Source organism: Osmerus eperlanus, chromosome 9 (genome assembly GCF_963692335.1).
Source record: "Osmerus eperlanus chromosome 9, fOsmEpe2.1, whole genome shotgun sequence".
Taxonomy (NCBI): Eukaryota; Metazoa; Chordata; class Actinopteri; order Osmeriformes; family Osmeridae; genus Osmerus; species Osmerus eperlanus.
The window spans coordinates 8238770-8262831 of record NC_085026.1 but is presented as its reverse complement, the minus strand read 5'-3'; the positions used below and the strand labels follow the sequence as shown (position 1 = coordinate 8262831).

Sequence of the window (24062 nt, the reverse complement as noted above, 5' to 3'; positions counted from 1 at the left end):
AGTCAAGATACTAGGAGTCAGATGGCTGAGCGGTTAGGGAGTCGGGCTATTAATCAGAAGGTTGTTGGTTTGATTCCCGGCCGTGAAAAATGCGTTGTCTTACTTGCCTCGGGGATAATGTCCCTGATCTTACTGTAAGTCGCTCTGGATAAGAGTGTCTGCTAAATGTAAATGTAATGTACATTCTAAGGAGCAGTTTCCCAGACATGGATTAGGCCTTGTCCCAGTCTTAAAAAAAACGTTTTCAGAAGAATCAGAAAGGGGTTTTAATCGCCATGAAAGTTGTTACAGACAAGGAATTTACTTTGGCAGGAAGGTGCATACATTCAACATATAGGGATCATAAATCTTGAATAGTGGTGTACAAGTCTAACTATACTAATGGTACAAAGTCTAACTAATACTAAGGGGCTGTAAGAATTTAAAATAAAATTGAAATATACAAAGTTAAGTAGCTATGATATACAATATAAAATAAAAGTAAAAAAAAATACAAATAGGGTAACTTGCAACGTGCAAATATGATGTGTGTAAATATGGCAAGTGTGCAAATGTGGCAATGGTTAAAGTCTATGTGAGCCCATGACCTTGTTGAAAAGGCCAGCAGCGGATGGGAAGAAGCTGTTTTTCTGGCGAGTGGTTTTGGTCCTGATGGACCGCAGCCTTCTGCCGGAAGGGGGTGGCTGAAACAGTGTGTCCAGGGTGGGAGGAGTCGGCCACAATCTTCCTCCCTCGCCTCAGGATCCTCAAGGTGTGCAGGTCCTCGAGGGTAGGCAGATTGCAGCCAATCACCTTCTCAGCAGTACGGATGATACGCTGCAGTCTGCTCTTGGCAGTAGCAGCAGTGTACCAGATGGTGATGGAGGGGTTGAAGATGGACTCAATGATTGCTGTGTAGAAGTGCACCATCATTGTCTTTGGCAGGTTGAATTTATTCAGCTGCCATAGGAAGTACATCCTCTGTTGTGCTTTCTTGGTGAGGGAACTGATGTTCAGCTCCCACTTGAGGTCCTGGGAGAGGATAGTGCCCAGGAAGTGGAAGGACTCCACAGTGTTGACAGGGATGATGGTGTTGAAGGCAGAGCTGAAGTCCACAAACAGGATCCTGGCGTAGGATGCTGGGGAGTCCAGGTGCTGTAGGGTGAAGTGGAGGGCCATGTTAACTGCATCGTCCACAAACCTGTTGGCTCTGTAGGCAAACTGCAGGGGGTCCAGTAGAGGGTCTGTGATGTATTTGAGGTATGCCAGCACCAGGCGCTCAAAATTCTTCATTACCACAGAGGTCAGGGCGACGGGTCTGCAGTCATTATGTCCTGTTGGCCTTGGCTTTTTGGGCACAGGGATGATGGTGGAGAAGATGTAGGTGAACACCGGAGACAGCTGGTCAGCGCATTGCTTGAGGGTGGCAGGAGAGACAGAGTCCGGCCCAGCTGCTTTGCGGGGGTTCTGCCTCTTGAAAAGTCTGTTTACTTCTCTCTCCTGAATGAAGAGAGTCATCACTGTGGTGAGAGGGGAGGAGGCCTCTTGGGAGGGAAGGTGTAGTACAGGACAGTCCAATTGTCTTTCAAATCTGCAGTAGAACTCGTTCAGGTCGTTGGCCAGACGAGAGTCGTTAGTGGTGTGGGGGGCTCTGGGCTTGTAGTAATCTGCCTGAGCCCTCTCCAGACAGAAGCCGAGTCGTTAGCAGAGAACTGGCGTCTCTGAGTATAGTCGTTTAGCCTCTCTCAACACTTTGCTAAACCTGTTCTTCGACTCCTTGAATCTGTCTCTGTCCCCACTCCAGTGGAGATCTTCATTGAATGTTTCTCTTTAGGACGAGGCTTAACCCATGTCTGGGAAACTGGTCCTAAATGGGGTTTTAAATTATGTTTTCCCACAAATTACTAGAATGGTCATAACTTTTAAACACTACATTATATTTCTACACTGTCTGCTGTTCTTCATTGCCTGCACACGTATGTAGGCTATCTTTCACATACTTTAATAAAAAGTACAGTTGGGCCTCTTTATAGTAGGGGTAGGGCACAAGAGCAGGTCTAAACTTTCTCAATCATGTGACACAATTTAAAAACTCAATTAAAAGCCTGATGTCACTAATAGTATTTGCTTGAGGCCATGCCCTTATTCTGAAGGCGAAATCGGATAACCTGATACTCGGCTAGTTTCACGGTCGGTACTGACACCTGTGTTCCGGATAATTCAGTTGTCCTGTTCCTCCTTCCTTGCTCGCTCGTGTTTTCTCTTGTTGCTTAGTTGAGCTGTGATTTATATATAATCGCGTGTGTTAGTTTATAGTGTACTCTACCTACTTTCCCTGAGCATAAGGTAATTTTGTTTATGTTACTTGTTTAATTTGTACTCAAATACAGCCTTTAAAGTATAGCAGTAGGCTATAGTAAGTTGTTTTGCTCAATCGTTAGTCCTTGTAAAACGTGATAGGTTGTTTTTCTTTCAACGTCGCGGAATGTCGAAAAAACATCGACGTAACGTTAAGTATTATTCTTAAGTATACTCTGGTATAAGTATCTTACTTCTATGAACATTAGGAATGCTAGAACACTTAATGCCTGGGTAAACTCCAATTATCGTACGTGTACACGCGAAAGCTACGCAAGCGGCATTGTTCACATACTCCACTGTTGTTTGTCAACATGGATGTTTTAGTTATAGGAGGCAGGTCAGCGACAAAACACGTTGTGACTAAATACGTTATACAACAGCAATGACCATTGTAACAAAGGCGGAGGTATTGTTAATGTTTATCTGACAAGCGTTTGTTTATTGCGAGCCAGCTCACATTCTTTGCGCTTTAAAATGTACCGCCGTTGTGTACTACTTCTTCGCCGTTTCCTGATTTTATTTCGCTGCACGTTAGGTGATATTTGGTATACAGCGCCACCATTTTTGTTGGTATTGCACTTTGCACATGCGTACATTGAAATATAAAATATATGAAATATCAAATCTGAGATTTCTCAACGACAATCATGCGAAAGAGACAAATTTAGCAGACCCAAGGTCTCCACGGCCTTAAAGCAAGCAGGAACGAATGTCTGACCCCTCTCATCCTTGTCACAAACTGTTTCAGACACTCCCCACAGCAGGAGGCTGCAATCTATCAGGACCAGAACTTCACGCCACCAAAACGACATCTTCCCATCCGCAGCTGGCCTCATCCACAAGGTCAGGGTCCCCCCACTGACAGATTTCACCGTTACATTAAGGCACTTCTTCTGTAATACTGTATTGCACATCTTCTTAAACTTAATGCGGTGTATTTTTGCTTATCCTATATGGCTCTTCATTTACTTAAGTCATATTGTACACAATGTTATATACCGGTAGGTTATTAGTAGTGTATGTTAAAAAAAGATTTAATTACTTGTTTTATCTACTTACTATGTTTATTGTTATGCAAACAACCTATACAAGCAAATTCTTTGTATGTGTACCTTTACTGGGCAATAACCCTGATTCTGATTCAGCAGGTGTACATTCTGGTTCAGGGTTTCCCGCAGAAAATGTGTTAGTTAAGGTGGTAGGGTGGGGTTTGCTGTCAGACCGGGGGGGGGGCTGCTAGTTTGTGCGATAGACTAATGCGTTCTGCAGAGAAGGGAGACTGGTGTTGGTCACAGTTTGGAATGAAAACAGGAGGATATGGCTATAGTTTATTTATTTTAATCTTTTTTGGGGGGGTGGGGGGGGGGGCGTAGTTAAGGCAGCAGGCGTGTGTTGCTTAGGCGGCTGCTTTAACTGAAAAGTGCTGCGGGAAACCCTGTGGTTATTCTACCATCTTTTGGTGACTGTTTGTTCAGTGTACGGATTGGTGAAAAACACACAACTGGCTAACAATTGTTGTACCTTTTTTCTGTTGTAGAGATGGATGGAGATGATGGCGCCCAGTTCAGAACCCTCAAGAAGAGGAGGAATCTGACTGATGATCTGCAGTTCAAAGAAGAGGACGTGGCTCATGAGGGCATGAGCCCACAAGAGGAGGATCTGCTAGACCAGGAACTGCTCCAGGAAGAGACGGACGAGGAGGAGATGGAACCTGATCCTGAGGCAAAGCATGAGCCTGATTGGGTTTCTTATCCCTCCTACTCTGACTCGGATTTAAACGCACCAAATCCTATCCCATTTACTCCTAGACGTCCTTTGGGTATTGACTTAGGAAACGTATGTCGGGCTCTGGGGTCCGGCACAAAGAAGATGTCGCGAGAAATTAACTTTTTCATGCTGTTTTTTACTGAGGCTGTAGTTGCTGACATATGCAGCTTTACAAATCATCAGGGGTGGGCGCTCGTCCTAAACTGTCCAACATATTCCAGCGACAAAGGAACTTGGATGGAGGTGACCATCAATGAATTTTACACATTTCTTGGTTTGTTCATTTACATGGGGTTTTCAGTTCTCCCTGATGTCCATCGCCATTGGGGAACCAAGTCACTTCAGGGTTCGTGGGCAAGGGGATTTATGTCGCGTGACCGCTTCAAGGCTATTTTGGCAGCTCTACATGTTGTAGACCCTCTCAAGGAGGATAATCCTGATCGCCTTAATAAATTGTGTTATCTTACGGACCACCTAAAACAAAAATGCCAACAACTCTTTCAGCCTAACCAAAATCTCTCAATAGATGAACGTATGGTCAAGTCTAAAGGTCGGTCAGGATTTAAACAATACATGAAGCGCAAGCCTACTCTGTGGGGTTTCAAGTTATGGGTAATTGTAACATCAGACTCGGGGTATACTCTGGACTTTAATATCTACACAGGTAGCAGTGTTGAGCGTGACACTGACTTGGCCACCACAGTAGTTGAATCGTTACTGCAGCCATTCGAAGACCAGGGCCACAATGTTTGGTTTGACAACTTTTACACATCCCCAGCTCTCATGGTGAAGTTGTTAGAAATGGGAATTAACGCCTGTGGGACATGCAAGGCGAATCGGAAACAGATTCCCGCAGAATATAAAGACGTCAAAAGATGGGAACGCACGACAACCCGTGGGGATATGAGGTGGTGTAGGATTGAGGGGAATATACTTCTAATCCAGTGGAGGGACACGCGTGCCGTCACATGCCTGTCTAATTTCCACAGTGCGAATGACGCGACTGAAACAACTAGGTTTGTAAAAAATGGTGGGAACTGGACAAAGGAAGTATCCCCCCAGCCCACTGTCATCAGTGATTATAACAAAAACATGGGTGGTGTTGATAGGTCAGACCAAATGATAAAATCGTATGGCTTCCTACAAAAAACGAATAAGTGGTGGAAGACTCTTTTTTTCCACTTCATAGACATTTCCGTAGTAAATAGTTTCATATTGTTTAAGGAATGGCAACTTATTCATGCGGAACCAGCGGATGTGTCTAGAATAATGAACTTGACACAGATAGATTTCAGAGAAAACCTGGCACGTCAGCTGGGAGGTATCGATATTCAAGCGAGCTTCCCTTTGCATTCATCAAAGCGTGTTGTCCCTCCTTCACCTCCATCATCAGTCCACACAGCCCATGTCCCTATATTGGAAGAGTCCTCTCGGAGATGTTGGCTATGCTATCGGAAACAAAAGGCTGAGCATAAAACCAAAGTAGTTTGTGCCGCACCAGAATGTAATGGCAAGAGACTTTGCTTGGTTCGTGATAGGAACTGTTTTCAGTCTTGGCACTCGGCTGAGTGTGACCAGTTTCGTTAAGCGGCTCAGGTTCTAAATAGAAAAGGTTGTGTTGTTGCTGTCTTTTCCCCCTGCCTCTTTTCGCCCTCTCTTCTCTTCACAGGTATTGCAGTTGTTAAGTGTTGATACATGTATGTATTTTCTGTTCATGCCATATATTGCACCCTTGCCATTTTTGCACCCACATAATATTTGCACTAAGCACCCTATTTGTATTTTTATATTGTACATGATAGCTATTTTATACTTTATATTAATTTTATTTTGCATACCTGTCCCCTTAGTATTAGTTAATTAGACTTTGCACCCTTTGTAGACTTGTTTAAACTTAAACCACTTATTTAAGATATATTCCTATATGTTGAATGTATCTACCTTCCTGCCAAAGTAATTTACTTGTCTGTGCCAACTTTCATGGCGATTAAAACCATTTTTGATTCTGATTCATGCACTCCTACACGTTACTAATGTATTTACTTTAGCCTAGATAGTTTGAAAGTTTGATTTGGTATGTTTTGATGCGTTATTCGTTCACCCCACAGTCTAATGTTCAAATTAACTAAAGTGTGTGTGTTTGTTTAACACAAATATATAGCTCTGTGTCGTGTCATTTTAGATGCAATATCAATGTATTATTACAGGTGCTCAAAGGAGTATTTGAGGAGTGTTCATGTGAAATGTATCATGACGTTCTAAGGAGCAGTTTCCCAGACATGGATTAAGCCTTGTCCCAGTTACACACAAAAAAAACGTTTTCAGTGGAGATCTTCATTGAATGTTTCTCTCTAGGGCGAGGCTTAACCCATGTCTGGGAAACTGGTCCTAAATGGGGTTTTAAATTCAGTTTTCCCACTAATCACTAGAATGGTCATAACTTTTACACAACATTATATTTCTACACTGTGCACACGTGTATCCTTGACATACTTTAATAAAAAGTACAGTTGGGCCTCTTTATAGTAGGGGTAGGGCACAAAAGCTAGTCTAAACTTTCTCAATCATGTGATACAATTGGAAAAACTCAATTAAAAGCCTCAGGCCACTAATAGTATTTGAAATCAGAAAACTGGCTACTGGGCTAGTTTTACGGTCAGTACTGACCGGTACTGACACCGGTGTTCTGGATAATTCAGTTGCCCTGTTCCCCCTTCCTTGTGTGTGCGCGTTTTCTCTTGTTGCTTAGTTGAGCTGAATGTGATTTATATATAATCTTTAATCTATAATATTTATGTATTATATATAATTGCTCAATCGTTAGTCCCTCTTTTCAGTGCTAATCCGTCTAGTGTAGCCTACAGTAGTAGCGCTACAGTACTGTAATTTACAGTACTAAGGTATCCCAATTTGAATTGAACACAGGAGGAACGGATTTCCCTGGAGGCCTGAGGAAAGTTGCTCCCCCCCTATATATTACAGCCTGGCCATTTATAAAGTAATACAGTGATGCTGGTGATGTATGTTACTGTGATCATTATGTATAACAAGTTTCAACTATACGCCAGTGTTTACACTGAGAACACATGGGGAACTGATTTCCCTACATTTCCCACTATATATTAGGGAAGTCAGGTGGCTGAGCGGTTAGGGAATCGGATTGGCCATGCCAAATTACGTTGTGTCCTTGGGAAAGGCACTTCACCCTACTTTCCTCGGGGGGGAATGTACTTGTACTTACTGTAAGTGGCTCTGGATAAGAGCGTCTGCTAAATGACTAAATGTAAATATTACAGTCGGATCGGACGCAATACAGTAATGCTGGGGATGTATTTTACAGTGATCATTATGTGAGTAACATATTTACCTAAGCCTGAGGAAAGTGGTTCCCCCCTCCTATTTTAAGTGTCATCTACACATCAGTCTTTTACGCTGTGGTTCACCTCTGTATATAACAGTATGACCATTTATAAAGCAATACAGTAATGCTGTTGATGTATTATACTGTGATCAGTAATACGTTTCATCAGTAAGAGATAGAGCAATACAACTTACTATAGGCTACTATACCTACTATACTAGCCTGTATTTGAGTGCAAATTAACTACATTTAGTCATTTAGCAGACGCTCTTATCCAGAGCGACTTACAGTAAGTACAGGGACATTCTCCCCGAGTGTGCCTCAAGTGTACCTTATGCTCATGGAAAGTAGGTTATATAAATCACATTCAGCTCAACCAAGCAACAAGATAAAACGTCATGATTTCGCGCACGCGCAAGTAAGGGGGAACAGGGGAACTGAATTCTGTACAACACCGGTGTCATGGCGGATACAAGAGACAAGGGGCTGCAAGATTACAGAAAGAAATTGCTTGAACATAAAGAAATTGATGGGCGCCTGAAAGAACGTGAGTAGATGTTGATAGTTAAATACATAGTTTGGTCAGGTGCTAGCTTGTGCTGCTCAAACAAAACGTTCCAGCTTTTGAAAGACACATAACAACTGCTGACCAAGAAGACGCTTTGTCATGCAAGCTTTCTAGCATGCAGTGCCAGATACTGTAGCGAACGTCAATACCCCTGGCTAATTGACAAAATACAGTATCTTAAATTTCTGGTGTCGTGTATCTTCTCGTGTTGTGGCCAAAGGTGTAGTTTCTTCTTTAATCGATTGTTTACCAATGACGCTAGCAATGCTGAGCAGCTAGCCGGTAACGTAGCTACAGTAGCTCGCTAATATGTAGCCGTCCACAGCTTAATCTGCTAAAAGAAGTAACTTTATAATACATTTTCTTCCAAGCTAGTTGGCTAGCTACTATTGTTTGTGACTATATTTTATCTACACAGTTCGTGAGCAGTTGAGGGAGCAGACAAAACAATATGAAAAGTCAGAAAACGACCTTAAAGCACTGCAAAGTGTTGGACAGGTAAGCAGCTATACCCCCAATACCTTCTGTCCTTTCTTGTTGATTGACCTTTCGATGTTGTTGTCTACAACTAATCATTTTACGTTTTTCCTGTACTGTAGATTGTTGGTGAGGTCCTTAAACAGTTGACTGAGGAGAAATGTAAGTGCTGAAGTAACTGATACTCACAGAAAATCACTGTTGAACTGTAATGTCTGGAAATGAATGTCAGTTAATGTACCAATGTAGCTATGCAATTCTTTCATGTATGGTAAGAAAAGAGTGTAATAATTGTGTCTGCACTTTAACAGTTATTGTCAAAGCAACAAATGGCCCAAGATATGTAGTTGGCTGCAGACGACAGGTATTACTCGTCACAGCATGATCTATAAATGTTTATTCTATTGCCAACAAACATAAATGTTAGGTCAGCAATAAACCTGTCCAATACTTTTTTTGATGCAGCTGGACAAGTCCATGCTGAAACCAGGAACAAGAGTTGCTTTGGACATGACCACTCTGACCATCATGAGGTGAATAGCTCCCCTCCTCAAGTTCCCACATGCAATTTATGTAACTCAGCCTATTCTCAAATACGTTTGGACATTTTTAACGACTACCATGGAATTTCTGCATCTCTACTTCTCAGAACCTCTGACCATAATCGGTACTAGTTATACACGGTGTGTGATGCCTTATGTCTTGTGACTGTGCCCCTGCAGGTACCTGCCCAGAGAGGTTGACCCCCTGGTGTACAACATGTCCCATGAAGACCCAGGAAGTGTCTCCTATTCTGAAATCGGAGGCTTGGCTGAACAGATCAGAGAGCTTCGTGAGGTATGTCAGTATCACGCAGTATCTAAACAAAGAAAAGAAAAAAGATCTTGCACATATAATAATAATACCGGGGGAGTAATTGTACATCTATGGACAGAGGAGGGAGTACATCTGCTGCTGTGTTTCAGGTGATTGAGCTCCCCCTCACTAACCCTGAGCTGTTCCTGAGGGTAGGCATCATCCCTCCCAAAGGCTGTCTACTCTACGGACCCCCAGGTGAGAGGGCTGACTCCCCACAGCTCACACACTGTGGCCCCTCCCTGACTCCTCACAGCTCACCCACCCTGGCCCCCTCCCTGACTCCTCACAGCTCACCCACCCTGGCACCCTCCCCGACTCCTCACAGCTCACCCACCCTGGGCCCCTCCCTGACTCCTCACAGCTCACCCACCCTGGCCCCCTCCCTGACTCCTCACAGCTCACCCACCCTGGGCCCCTCCCTGACTCCTCACAGCTCACCCACCCTGGCACCCTCCCTGACTCCTCACAGCTCACCCACCCTGGCACCCTCCCCGACTCCTCACAGCTCACCCACCCTGGGCCCCTCCCTGACTCCTCACAGCTCACCCACCCTGGCACCCTCCCAGACTCCTCACAGCTCACCCACCCTGGGCCCCTCCCCGACTCCTCACAGCTCACCCACCCTGGCCCCCTCCCTGACTCCTCACAGCTCACCCACCCTGGCACCCTCCCCGACTCCTCACAGCTCACCCACCCTGGGCCCCTCCCTGACTCCTCACAGCTCACCCACCCTGGCACCCTCCCAGACTCCTCACAGCTCACCCACCCTGGCCCCCTCCCTGACTCCTCACAGCTCACCCACCCTGGGCCCCTCCCCGACTCCTCACAGCTCACCCACCCTGGGCCCCTCCCCGACTCCTCACAGCTCACCCACCCTGGCACCCTCCCAGACTCCTCACAGCTCACCCACCCTGGGCCCCTCCCCGACTCCTCACAGCTCACCCACCCTGGGCCCCTCCCCGACTCCTCACAGCTCTATCACATTGACATCCCCTAGTCAACCCACAACAAGCTGTAGGGACTGCAACACTGATTGTTCTGCTAGTTTAATGCAGTGTAATTTTGTATTTTGACATGTTCATGGTCATCAGGAACCGGAAAGACTCTCCTGGCCAGAGCAGTAGCCAGCCAGCTTGACTGTAACTTTCTGAAGGTAAGACTTTATAGACTTGTTCTTGTTGAGTATATCAATTGTTATTGCATATCAATGATTACATGCCCTCCACCTCCCCTCTCTCCAGGTGGTGTCCAGCTCTATAGTTGATAAGTACATTGGTGAGAGTGCCAGGCTGATCAGAGAGATGTTCAACTACGCGCGAGACCACCAGCCTTGCATCATCTTCATGGATGAGATCGATGCCATAGGTACAGCCTCAGTGTGTAAACCAGTACAATGAGAATATTTTGAGTGGGGTGGTGTCAGTCGACCTTGACGCCTCCCCCTTATTGCTTCTGTAATGTGTGTGTGTAGGCGGCCGTCGTTTCTCTGAGGGGACGTCTGCAGACAGAGAGATTCAGAGGACACTGATGGAGGTGAGGCTCACAGCCTTAACACATACAGTGCCTCCTCATGCTTCGACATCGGCATCATTGAATCGTTGGCGAGCCCCCTCAGACTGCTCTGTCGTGCAGCCACTGGTGCCGTGGGCTCCCCGGGCAGAGCGTGAATAATGCTGAGTCACTCCCCTGTTGTCTTCCTTAGCTGCTGAACCAGATGGATGGTTTTGACACCCTGCACAGAGTCAAGATGATCATGGCCACCAACCGACCTGACACGCTGGACCCTGCCCTGCTGAGGCCTGGCAGGCTGGACCGCAAGATCCGTATGTCCCCTCCCTCACCCACCCACCCACCTCACCCACCTCCCTCTTCCACCACCCTCCATTCCTATTTGTTGAAACTTTGCCTTTGAACTTGGTTGCAACCCTTTTATTTTGTGTGTTTTATCATTTTGCAGACATCGAACTGCCCAATGAGCAGGCTCGTATGGACATTCTAAAGATCCATTCTGGACCAATCACCAAGCATGGAGAAATGGGTCAGTCCAACAGATTTTATTCGAGTGCCGTGTTTTTTATAATAAAATATAATATGTCCTGAGGATCTTTGAATGCAAATCACACGGTTGATTTGAATAAAACGTCTTTGCAGATTACGAAGCAATAGTTAAGCTGTCAGATGGGTTCAACGGAGCTGATCTGAGGAACGTGTGCACTGAAGCAGGTTGGTATCCATTATAATAGACCTGTATCATGTTGAATTAGCGACGTGATCTCCCATCAAGCATTGACACCCACCACCCCTCTTGTAATCCAGGAATGTTTGCCATCCGCGCCGACCACGAGTATGTAACCCAGGAAGACTTCATGAAGGCGGTCCGAAAGGTGGCGGACTCCAAAAAACTGGAGTCCAAGCTGGACTACAAGCCTTTATGATTCATCTAAACACTGCAAGCAATCTGACAACTTCTGGCTATTTGCATGTAAGATTTGAGGAAACAGGAGAAAACACAGCAGAAATCTTATATTTGAAATGTACAGTGTAACTTGACAAACGTGTACAATTGTAGAAATTACAACACTACACTTTGCCGTTTTGTTTTTTGTATTTTGCTTTGAAAATATATACACAAAAAACATCATCCTTATTAACCCCATTGTATGGTCTTACATACAGTATGTTAAATCCTGAGGATGAGAAGAGCAACTCTTTGATGCAAAGGATTTTATTTTTAAGAAACAACAAACAATCCAAATATAGAATTGTCATGTTCTGTCTTTCTTGTAGTATGGTGGGAAAAAAGATTATAATTTGAATAACTGAAAATAAAATGTGTTTCTCAGTAAAATGCTTGTAAATCTATGCCTGGGACTGAAGCCCAGAATCAGGCCTGGACCATGTTTCTAGTTGCCAATAAACTTTGATATTGTTTGAAAGTGAATGGCTACCGTTTTAAATGGGTATAAGGAGCTTTTCAAAATGAAATACTTAAAATACTATAGGAAACACCTTTCAGCCATATCTTGCATACCTGGGGCTTACAAAAAGCTGACCTGTAAGTGAATTATTACTGAGATGATCTTGAGTGTTATGACGCTTGCCACCAGATGGCATTGATGGACCTTACTACATGCTTTGAAGACTGCAGGTTCTCACCAATGCTTCATTAAGTGATGTCCACCAGCTCTCTCCTTTGCCAAATGTTTTTTAAGTAATGTGCGTGTTGAGGAAGGGGTTTGAAGAACAGCTGGCCATTTCTATTAGGTGTAAATGGCCTTGTATGACAAACATTTTTTTTTATACATGAGACTACATATGACCTTCACATGAACTGGAAAAGATAAAGTTGCCTGCTGTAAAATGTGAAATACATTCAAATGTTTGGCATATGTCGACGGATTGTAACATATGTGTTGTGTATCATTAAATACCCGCGTATCAGCAATATCAACACGGACAAGAAAAGGTCAAACGTGTTCTAGAAACAACATTTGGTAGCTATATTTCTTCGAATTGCTGGACATCAAATTACTCTAGTGATCTACATTCAGATTGTGCACATTCAATTTGTGGACAATCTATTATTAGATTACAAGAATAAGCGACTTTTTCCTTTTTCTGCATAGACACATTTTGTCGCCTTAGCGACTATCAATGAACAGTGCTGCAGTATCTTGATTTTCCAATGAAATTGTTCATCCCTGCTATCGTCATTGGGTGCGAAGCACATGTGTTCTGATTGGTCCTTGGTGATTTTACCGCTGCCATTGAAGAATTCGAGTCCGTGAGGAGGAGGTGTGTCTGTAGCGGAACAAGTACACGCCTCTTACATAAATACTCAATACAAGAGAGATTAGACGGACAAATCGCTGAACAATTGTAAAGTCACTGCGGTTGCCAACCAATTTTGTCTTTGCTCTGTGAAGTCGCTCTTCTTTTCAAGGGACGGGTACTCAGTGTTGGTGGAGAATAAGAACGCAGTTAACCGGATCTCCGACAGATTACTTTGATCATCAGAATTAATTGCAGGTGTGAATTCATGTCTGTGTATTCTCCCCAAATATACTGGTGAGTAGGCAACATGTTACACTTGACTAATGTTCAAATTGTTTTTCAGTCACTTAACTGCAACAATGAAGCCTAATCATTTAGATAAACAATGCATGTAGCCTATAGGCTACGTTGTAATAATTGCATTCAAAGGTGACTGAGAGTTGCCTAGTTGTGCGAATTAATGAAGGAAGAGAAGCAAGTCACGTTAATTAGCCTACTAGCGCCTAAATAGCGCATGTCCGCAACACCCACTTAGTTTCCACAGGCGGTCATAACACCCCATAAAATAGAAAGAAACAAGTTCAGGATGTCTTAAACCAATGTTTCCAAATGGTGTTGTGACAGGTGCAGTTTCACCACTTGTTCGGTGGGCTTGCTTTAAGTTAAAAAGGCCACGTTAATTTTACCGCTGTTTTTCTATAAAATCTAATTATGTAGCCTATAGAGATAGTTGTTCGTTTATATGTCAGCTATTTTGAAGGAACTCAAATCCAAAATGAAATGCCAAAATAAATATATCGTCAGAGGGATGCTATCAGGCTACATTTGTATGAGTGAGAAATGCCTTTCGTCGGAAAATCTAACCTGCCAACCGTTTGAAATTGCTTGACCTTTCGTGGCGTCAACCCAGTCTGACGCCAAGCTCGTGCGTCAGGTGTGGCGGTCGACGCAGTAGAGAAAGATGGGCTCTCATGAGTCAATTTATGCACGGTTTAAATTCATGCAGTCAGTGCATCATATCTCTTTGTGGCCACTAGATTGTCTGTCGATTCTTCTTTTTGTAAGCTATTTTCTCAGTTCTGTGAGGACAAATTGTGTACTAAAGACCAGATGGTGAAACCCCAATTGATAGAAAGTACATTCCTTTTGAGAAGGAGGATGTGCAAGCTGTTGATGAGACATTGTTCTGCTTCTGTGTTTTTGTAACCTCTGCCAGTCTGTTCTCATCCAGGAAGTATAGGCCCAACCTCTATCTTCACTGTAAAACCACAAACCCGCTCTCCCTGTGCTGTTCTTATCTCTACAGAAGTGTGGATTCTAAGATGCTATAAGGGGAACCCTTTTGCTTCTTGAGATCCACATTAGTCTCTATATAGTGTGCCTCAAAGTTGTAGTTTTTTGTCAAACTGACTGGTTGCCTCAAAGGTCACATCAAAAACTGCTCCTTAGCAAGCCTATAGAAAGGTATGCATCAAAATTCAGTTATCCCTAACCAGTGATAACATTTTGGTTCTCCTTTCATTTAGGTTAGAATAAGGGTGTGTAGTCTAATCTTCTTATTCAACATCTGTAAGAGGGGGGACTGCTCCCCCTAGTTTTATGGCCATGAGCCAACCATTCTATTACAGTTCTGGGTCCTGACACAGCACTCACCCCCTACACACCTCCTGCTTGTGTGCGACTTGGCATCCTCAGAAGCTCAGTGTTGGTATGGAATGTCAGAGCCTTGGCTTTGTCGCCATGCCGAGATCGGTCAGCCACACTGTGTTCACAACGCAACCTTCTAGTAAAAGTTGAATGAACATGTAGGGCAATTGCTAAGTGTTAGATACACCAAAAAAGAGGACAAGACTAAATGGAACAGTTCTACTAACCGGTTTGTTTTGTAACACGTAATTAAGGGAGATTAGTAAGCGCAAGCTGCTCTTTCCATAATGGTGACGGGGGTCATTAAGGTTGATTTGGACTTGATGGGCACGTTTCCACACTTGAGACGAGACCTGATCCGATGACCTCTGTTCCCGATAATTAGCCATATCCTATCTCTGACTAATCCAAGTCATCCCACCGTGTCGTCAATCATAGATTAATGGCATCAAATCTCTCTCTGGCCCTTGTGCTAAACACCCCCCACACGTACACACCCACGCATGTGCACACACCCTTTAAAATCACATGACTTTAGGGACACTTGTACCAGCTCTCAGATTAGTCTTGTCTGGCTCTTGGTCCTATGGATTGGTCAGGATTAGTGTTTGTATGCCCATGAAAAACGTGTCTGGCATCCAAGTCTTGACCTAGCTAGAGCATCCTGGTAAGGCAGGTGGGAAGAAACATCTATAGGTGGAGAATAACCTGATGGCAGGTTCATGATCATGTGGTACGTGATCATGTTGTGGGTTCTCGACAGCCTTCACACTGCATACCTGACAGGATATGGCGATGTCTGCTGCTGAAACCTGTGGTCTATTTGTGTTGTGTACCGTTTGCCTTCTCTGGTTCACACTGTTGCTTATTTTGCCAGATCCTGTCTGCACAGGGTAGACGTTCTCCAATGTTTGGTGCTACTTACTGATGGGCTACTGCAGTGAAACGGGTTCTGAGGGTTCTTTTTTCAACTTGATGTAATTTCGGCATGGTAAAAACTCACTAGTGGCCATTTTGAAAATGTGTCAAGTCATATATAGGGATTGCGTCGTAAAGTTATGCACAGTCCGTAAAACTACAGTGGAGCGTTAACCAGGCTTTAGTCTGTCAGTTTCTTATTTCCTGTGGTCCCAAAGTTCACCTAAGCTGGGGGTCAGTTGGTTCTACAGAAGGCTTAGCATGACTGCTGAAGAGGATGGGGAGGCAAGAGTTAGGTTTGAGAAAGGTCTGCCACATTGTGTATCCTCGTCCTGGCCTCCCTGCTTCTCCCTGTAATGGATCTGAATGGTATGTGAGTTCTCTCCCAGGGTGAACTGTTACTTGGGCTCTCCAACTTCCTTCTCATTGTACCCTTTTTATTATGCTGCTGTTCTGTTATTCTTAGCCGAGCAGGATGTTTATACTATCCCAGAGCAGAAATATGACTGGCAAGGCCTAAGTGTTTATCCTTCTCCTACTCCACTACTCAAGTCTGTCCTGTCCCCCGTACAGTGCGTCTTCCGTCTCTGTCTCTGTGTGGATGAAAGAAGTTTAAGAGCAGTGCTGCTGAAATTAAGCTTTCCATCGCTGAAGCCTGCATATCCTCTTGGTCTACTTTTTTATTTTTAGATCCCCGGCCATTGTTTTATCCACCCATGCTTGTCCTCAACAAAAAAAAAAACGATTTAAGAGTCATGTTTTTGGAGTGTCCTACTGCATTCCAAATGCCTTTACTGAGAACCTCAAGGCCCTCCCAGCCCTGTATGACAGTCAATGGGACAAGTGGTATGTGACTTGGAAATGGAAAACATTGATTGTCAGCGGATGGTCGTCATCGCTCCAGGGTGTGGCAGTATGTTGTGGCATGTATTGATCCATCGCCACACCATCTCTTATTCCCCCCCCCCCCCCCCCATTTTAAACCAATCTTTATTTATTTTTTATTGACTCCTAAGTAAATCAGTGTACTATAATGTATAAATCATTAAGATCTTATCCCAAAGAATGCACACCAGCCCAAGTGCACTGTTTTGATAGCATTAGGCCAGAAGAACCTTTTGAGATAAGTGACGTGTTAGAAAATGGAGCCCTGGGGCTTTAAATGCAATTATTGGACTGACAGCAATTTAAAGATTGAATCTGCTGTTTAATCCCTATAGATCAGACTGATGCTGAGCTTGTATTGCTTTCTAGTCTCATTCTCTCACTCACTCGCTGAGGCTGAAAAGGATCTAAATGTTGTTTTAGGAGTTTTCCACCATACGTGCGCACACACGTGTGTGTGTGTGTGTGTATATATATACATATATGTGTGTATGCCATCGGAAAATACATCTCGATTCAAAATGTCTCATGGCTGAACCCGCAGAGAGTTTGCCAACGTGATGCAGACTTGCCACTGTCATTTGCTTCATAAAGGGACTCTCACTGCCTTTTTGTTTAGAACCACCACTTCTGATCTGAGACTCAGCAATACGTTGCCAAAAATAAGCTTTGGCAAACGTTTTATAATAAGACATTACTTAAGAGGTGGGTTTAAGCCTTAAGCCTGGGATTGACTTGAGAGAAGTCAAACATCATGAGTTGCGTATTGAAAGCTTGTACTTTCACAGTCTGTGTCTCAACTCGGTGTGTTGCTGTTTATTGCCAGTGTGTCAACATTGCTTACCATTCATCTTTTGTTTGTAGAGATGTAAACGAAATGTTTTTGTTCATTCAAGTTACTCATCCTAGCCAGGCCAACGTTGCCACACTGACCACAGGGCCTGTGGACACACTGACCACCATGCCGTCACGCTTTTAAATGGTGTGAGAATCCTTCTTCCATCTTGTTTCTCAGATCTGTGGCCCCAAGAATAGGCTTTCTCTTCCTCCTATAGCACATGTTTGACACCAGTCATCCCTCAGAAGTGATGTGACTGGAAAGCAGCATTCCAAAAAGCATAAATAAACCTCTCTTTACTCAAGCTAAAATGGAAACTTCCGTGAAACTTTCAATAGTGTTTAGGTTTCAGATGAAAGGGCAATGTACGCCCGCCCACTGCACACTTTCACAATGACTCTGTCCTCTCCATAGAAGGCACCAAAACAATTCATCCTGAGCCAAAAGGAGGCTAACTACTGTAACATTAACCACAACGCCTCAGCTAGCATGGTTTTGCAGTGCATGCCATGTTACGCTGCATTCCATTTCAGTGGTCAGGTTTCTCTAAATACCTGGCCTTACATTTTACAGACAAACCCAGACTGATGTTAACTAAGGGTCTACATCGCCTCAGTGGAACATCTCATCTTGCTTGTCTGGTTCTCACATCACCACCTACACCTCAAAAGGTATATACCGGTACTCTTGGTCGGTTTGACGTAAACTCCCCGACTGCAGGAAAGCAGATCTAGATAGTTGTAAACTAGATGTAACAAAATTCCACTCTCGGTTCCACTATCCTGTAATGCAGAAGCTTCCTCCCAATTAGGTGTGTGTTAACCTTCAGTGTCTCCTGTCTCCTGCAGCCCAGTGTTTGTGCCCAGGAGAGACATGACTGAGGTAATGATCACCAGCACCCCCATGGAGGACATGAGGCTCAGCCCCAGCAAGGATCGTCTCACCTTCCAGGTAGGACACACTCAGAGTCCCTGCCTCCATTCCAAGGCCAACTACTCTCAACCCAAGTCATTATCTATGCCCAGGTGGTGTACAGGGAACTCTTTAGTTCAAATCTAAACCACCTATTCCCATGCCTAGCATACATCCACTCTGACATCCTTATTGGGGTAAGAAGAACTATCCTGCCATGCTTTAGGGAGCTGATGGAGGAAGAGGGGGATGTAGACTGGGCCCAGAGGGAGGAGGTAGACTTCCTCTTCCTGTCGTGGTTCACACCCCAGCTGTGGGAGGGAAGGAAGGGAGAAGGAAGGGACGGAAAGACTCAGAGGAAAAGTGGTCTGCATGCTACTTCTAACACCCCTTTCCCCATTTCCACTACTGCGCTGCTAGCCCAACTTTAGTCTCAGTCTCTTCTTCCATGGCCTGACTGTGATGGTAGTGGTTAGGCATCTCCCCCCCCCTCTTATACTGGTGGCTTCTCAAGTCTATGGATCCACCACCCACAGTGACACCAGATGTTTTCCTGCAAGGTGGCACCCACCTCTGATCTGCTTATTTGAGTGGTGACTGTCTTTGAGGGAGGGAGGGGTAGTAGTAGTCTGCTCTTCCATCTTCAAATGGACAGTCGGACCCTCGCACGGTCAGTTAGGAAAGGTAGCCTTCTGCCTAAAACTCTACTACTGAAGTCAGTCAACGGTCACAATTCCTGCACCCTTTCTCCTCTTTTTCTCTCCCTCCACTCCCGCCCCTACAACCCAAAATAGCCATCGCTGTGCATCGCTGGTGATGTGTCGTGGTTTTCCGGCCCCTGGAAGTGAAGCTGTGGCATGTGAGCTGGGGGTCCACAGGCAAGGTCACTCGTTAGCCAACTCCCCTCGGTGCTGACGCACAGCTGACTTCAGCAGCACATGCAGGGAGACGCAGACACTAAAGCTGTCGACACGCACACAAGGTGTTCAGATGGGGGTGCACATGCTCACACGCAGAATCTCAGATATCCCATTCTAACAGGAACCATATCTCACACTAACACACACACAATCACGCTGCGCACACTCTTGCACACTCATCACCCATAGCTCAGATACTCCCATGGTCATATACACGGCTGTTTTCAGGAGGCGCAAATTCACAGCCACAAATGTGGGTGTGCGCGCGTGCGCACACAGTCAGTCTGACACTTCCTCGCTCAAACGTTTTGTCATTCCTCTCCCCCCTCATCCCTAATGTATGACACTCAGGGAGATTTGGACACAGCTGGACCCTTTCTCTGTCCGTCTCCTCCTTCTCACTCAACCCCGTCTAATGCTTTCTTTCCACTGGGCTCTTTGCCCAGACAAGCGACATCACTTTCCCCCCATCCAGTGTCTCTAAGTGAAATATGCAGGTCTAAAAATATTCTTCCACTTTATCCAAACAGCAAAAAAAAAAAAAAAAATGCTGTTCTTGGACTTGAAGTTCTTCCCCTGGGCCCTTTTCTACCTCGATCTCAGAACCAGAGAGAGACTGTGGCCGGTGACTAATCACAGCAGCCTGGCCTGTGTCGACTGCTCTTTCAGTCTCTCTCACGGGACTTCATTTTCTGATCCAGACATGCAGATCTTCAGGCCTGACTGCAAGACACAACTTGTGACTTTCTCATGACCCTCATTTCTGATTCTGCACAAAAAGCAAGAGAAACTTGGGCGTTGGTGACAGAAGAGTCACTTCAAAGTGTTGATTTGCATGCCAGCATTTTTATTCCATAAATCCTGTCACTTTGGGTCACATGACAATGTTTTTGTTCTACATTGGCTACGTGTGTGTGTGTGTGTGTCCTTTTACTGAATCAGCCACCCAGAGCTTCATGGCTCTGTTTCTGTCTTCCCTCCCCCCCAGATATTCCCAGACCCTTCTGACTTTGAGCGCTGCTGTAAGCTGAAGGACCGTCTGCCGTCCATCGTGGTGGAGCCCACGGAGGGTGAGGTGGAGAGCGGGGAGCTGCGGTGGCCTCCGGAGGAGTTCCTCGTTAGCGATGGAGAGGAAGAGGAAAGCAACGGCGCAAATCCAAATGTACAGCCAGTGCAGAATACTCAGCATTAGAAGACCAGCAGCAACTTCCTTCCTCCGCTCTACATCTGCCCCATCACACACACACACACACACACACACACACACACACACCAATGCTGTACATCACTTCCCTAATAAACTGACTGCTCACTTTACACTCTTATTGACTGACACCAAAGCATAATTTACTCTAACCAATTCACACTCCACACCTGCAAACAGGATTGTGAGACCACAACCCTAATGTGTTCCTTGAGAACCACATACATCCATCTACACTTTGGTATGAAGATGCACACGCTTAAATCCAGCATTGTCCACTGATTGACCACCCCCTTTTTGTTTTACAATGGAAGTGCAGTCTGACTGATAGCTGAAGGCCACATGGATAGCTCTCTATGGCTGGTGCCATAACCCAAGAGACTTCTTGTATACCCATATGTGACTGCTGTAGTGTTGCCCACACATGCATTTGTTGTCCATACCTGTGTGTAGTACATTAATTTAAATGTCATATGTATGACTGATTGCTGTCAATGCATCCCAGTCTGTCAACAGAAGTCAGTGTTTGTGCGCATGTCAAGGGTTTTTTTTATTTAGTTTTTTCTTCATTATTGTGCATTGTGATGAGTAAAGTTTGAAGGGTTTCAGTGACATGACAAGGAGGCAGTTGGTCAGGCAAGACAGACAGGAAGGAAGGAAGGAAGAATGCCTTGTGGACAGGAGTAACTGCTTTAACATGGGGGGTGGAGTATAGGGTAGAGTATTGGAACATAAACAACTTTGATGTGGTGTTAATTCCTAACAGCGATGGTGGCTGTGATGAATTGGCGTCAAAGCTGGTTCTGCACTGAAGCACTCGTGTGCTTTTTTTCCCCCCCTTTCTATCATCCTTTTCACACTCACAGCCTTAGCAATGAGAGAACAAGTACAGCTCCTTCAGATGACAATTACTGGATAGAGAGGACCGAAAGGTCGGTGATGACCAACCAAAGAAAAGGATGTAGACCTGATAGAAGGCTGTGTAAATATCCATGTTTTACCTCAGAGACCAATACCTGAGGCCTTGTAGCGTGTTATCACTTTGAACTCCCGATATTTCACTGGCGGTAGTCTTCCTAATTTTGAAATCAGATGATGGTGTGTCAATTACGTGTTTAGGTTGTATGACAACACATCAGGATCAATGAGCTAGACAGCCAATGCTTTGTAGCTAACAGTCATCTATCTTCTGATATTAAAGAATGTCCCTGTCTTGCAATAAACGTTTGTCTTGCTTATAACCCCAGGGAGTTGGTTGCCTGGCTTACTGATCCTGCTTTAAGAGATGCCATTGGGTTTCTATTGTATGCAATTTTGAGGAAAAACTGTTTGTTCATATTTTTCAACATGCCCAACCTGTCTTTTTATGGAAGTTGTAAATTGTCACAGGAGTGTTCCTTATTGATGAGGTAGTCACTTTTACATGTGTACAATTATTTTTGTTCCATTTACTGTATATAAACTTGTCAGTAGTGTTTCTTTGTATTGTAGTGTTTTGGATGGCATTAGGGCTCTGTACAGAACATCTCTCTGCTGTCCCTCACTGATCCTGTGTTGTTTTTGTAAAGCTCAGGGAGAAAAACCGCCGTTAATCGCTCATTTTGTTTTGTATTTACATCACTTTCTCTGTGAAACGTGCAGAGCTTGTAAATAAACATTTGAATTAGCTTTCCTGTTTGTTTGATACAGGACGTCAAGAATCAGTCCGACAGTTGATTAGGATAGACTGATAAGGTAAAACGCTGATGGAAAATCATTTTTTCGGGGGGGGCACAACAAAGGTTGTTTTCAAGAGACTTGCTATACTGTTTCCTTTCATTTTCTCTTTGGTGAAACCTCCCCTTCAAGCCCCCTCACCTGCATGTTGTGGTTAACTTGTTACTTCCTGCCTAGTTTCTCATCTCTGCTTAGTTCTCATCTGTTGCATACAGCTTGCCTACAGCTTGCCTCTCCTTCTCCGCTCTATGCTGCTGTCTCTCTGAATGTAAATAGATTAAATATAGCAACGAGTGCAGAGGACCGCATGCTTCTTCCTGTGTTCCCCCCCCCCCCCCTTCATCACAAACTCTTTTAACCCTTTAACCCTCCTGTTGTCCTGGGGCCCACAATCATATCAAACAACACAAAATATATTAAACATGAATCTAAGTAGATGGCCTCCTATGTAGTATCCTAAAATTACCCCAAACATTGTAGATAATCTTCTGTCTAACTGCCTCAAAAAAACACCTATTACGATAGGTACTGGATCAGTCCCAATGAGGTCCAACCATATCAGGATATAGAAAAGTTGAGAGATTGACAAAATCTGGTTTTAGTCTAATCATTCATTTGAATGAGTGTATGTTTGGATTGTATGGATGTTGAAAAGAGCAGTAACTCAAAGATTTTATAATCAGTCTAGAAATCGCCACAAAATGTCGTGTTCATGGTAATTACAGAACCACAACCTCCTTGACATGGTTTAAAAGTTGTCTATAGGCTGTCTTTTTGGCATCCATAGTTTAATAGTTTTACCTTTTGGGGATGCTAAAAAGTTAACAAAACAGAAGTTTGACTGTTTGGTTGCATTCTACACTCAGAGCATATTAGAGCACTTACAGAATGTGACATTGTACCACATTGCACATTTAAATTCAAAGGTTTAGTAGAGTTATGAGATATATTGGACTCCGGGTCACTGTGAGAGACACCAGGGAGGTGTCAGTATTTCTTAAGACAGGAGGGTTAAGCTTCTAGTACATATGTGCAGCATGTTCTCTGAGCCACATGAAAAATACTGTTGAAGTTATCTAGCTAATGTAAACACCTATAGTTATAATTTCATGTCTAAAAGGAATGCAATTCGTCCCTCTGCTATGTGAGAATCAGGTATTGCATAAACATTGTACTCCGGGAATGGGTATATCTCAGTTGCAGATCAAGAGTTCCCAGGTTGAAGTACCTCCTGTAAAGTACATTCCTTTGGAAAGCTTCTGCTACATAAATACATTACATAACAGATAAAGGTAGGATGTGACAACAGAACCATCCTACAAATGACAATAGAAAATGTTTTGGGGTACAAAAAAACAATACAGTGCACAAGAACCGACTGGGGGGCCGACCGACTGGTCAGGTTTGATGGACTTGTACCTTGTACCTGGAACTGTCCATCAAAGTTGGGAAGGGGCAGCCCTAAGGGGTCGAGGGTTTCTCAGATTGACCAGGTGGCATCTCCACAAGGTCTTAAGGCTACTTCCTGAAAGGAGAACAATGAGCTGACATTCTACCATGTTTCCTACATCCTGGAAAAAAAGTGAAGCACAAGGAGTTATTAATATACCTGCCTGCTGATAAAGCAGAAAGGCCGTGGGATCATGCGGGAGGCCAGGGGCCAGTAACAACGACTTGCTGAGTCCAGCCAGTGACCTCCAAACCCGGGGCAAGCCAGGGCCCCACAATAGCACTCAGAGGTGAAGACCAACTTGCCAGAGATAAGGCTGTCACAGGTTCAAGACAAGAAAGTAATAAATGTCCATCATATACAACCGTTTTTTGTTTGAATTCCTCTTTGTGTTTTACAAAATCCTTAGTGGCTCCATGAATCTCTC

At 44.2% G+C, this 24062-nt stretch overlaps 3 protein-coding genes across 3 annotated transcripts; all 3 read left to right on the top strand.

The window, feature by feature from the left end:
- The first annotated feature begins 3053 nt into the window (after positions 1–3053).
- Positions 3054–6116, top strand: LOC134027110 (piggyBac transposable element-derived protein 4-like). Its single transcript, XM_062470262.1, has 2 exons — positions 3054–3183; positions 3878–6116. The coding sequence occupies exon 2, from the start codon at positions 3880–3882 to the stop codon at positions 5692–5694; it is 1815 nt and encodes a 604-aa protein (XP_062326246.1). The 5' UTR covers positions 3054–3183; positions 3878–3879; the 3' UTR covers positions 5695–6116.
- Positions 6117–7869: 1753 nt separating this feature from the next.
- On the top strand, positions 7870–12312 carry LOC134026852 (26S proteasome regulatory subunit 10B-like). The gene is made up of 14 exons (XM_062469848.1): positions 7870–8015; positions 8455–8534; positions 8636–8675; positions 8825–8877; positions 8979–9046; positions 9236–9350; positions 9479–9566; positions 10463–10524; positions 10613–10736; positions 10843–10904; positions 11074–11194; positions 11329–11409; positions 11523–11594; positions 11688–12312. Exons 1-14 carry the CDS (start codon positions 7931–7933, stop codon positions 11804–11806), a joined length of 1170 nt encoding a protein of 389 aa, XP_062325832.1. The 5' UTR covers positions 7870–7930; the 3' UTR covers positions 11807–12312.
- An 881-nt stretch (positions 12313–13193) lies between these two features.
- lbh (LBH regulator of WNT signaling pathway) lies at positions 13194–22137 on the top strand. The gene is made up of 3 exons (XM_062469160.1): positions 13194–13439; positions 18282–18384; positions 20254–22137. The coding sequence occupies exons 1-3, from the start codon at positions 13411–13413 to the stop codon at positions 20455–20457; spliced, it is 336 nt and encodes a 111-aa protein (XP_062325144.1). The 5' UTR covers positions 13194–13410; the 3' UTR covers positions 20458–22137.
- Positions 22138–24062: the final 1925 nt, after the last annotated feature.

Coding starts and splice junctions, on each gene's coding strand:
- LOC134027110 (XM_062470262.1), top strand. CDS start 3,880: ATGGATGGAGATGATGGCGCCCAGTTCAGAACCCTCAAGAAGAGGAGG.
- LOC134026852 (XM_062469848.1), top strand. CDS start 7,931: ATGGCGGATACAAGAGACAAGGGGCTGCAAGATTACAGAAAGAAATTG. Junction 8,535..8,635: donor CACTGCAAAGTGTTGGACAG/GTAAGCAGCTAT, acceptor CCTGTACTGTAG/ATTGTTGGTGAGGTCCTTAA. Junction 10,737..10,842: donor GGATGAGATCGATGCCATAG/GTACAGCCTCAG, acceptor GTGTGTGTGTAG/GCGGCCGTCGTTTCTCTGAG.
- lbh (XM_062469160.1), top strand. CDS start 13,411: ATGTCTGTGTATTCTCCCCAAATATACTG. Junction 13,440..18,281: donor TATTCTCCCCAAATATACTG/GTGAGTAGGCAA, acceptor TGTCTCCTGCAG/CCCAGTGTTTGTGCCCAGGA. Junction 18,385..20,253: donor AGGATCGTCTCACCTTCCAG/GTAGGACACACT, acceptor CCTCCCCCCCAG/ATATTCCCAGACCCTTCTGA.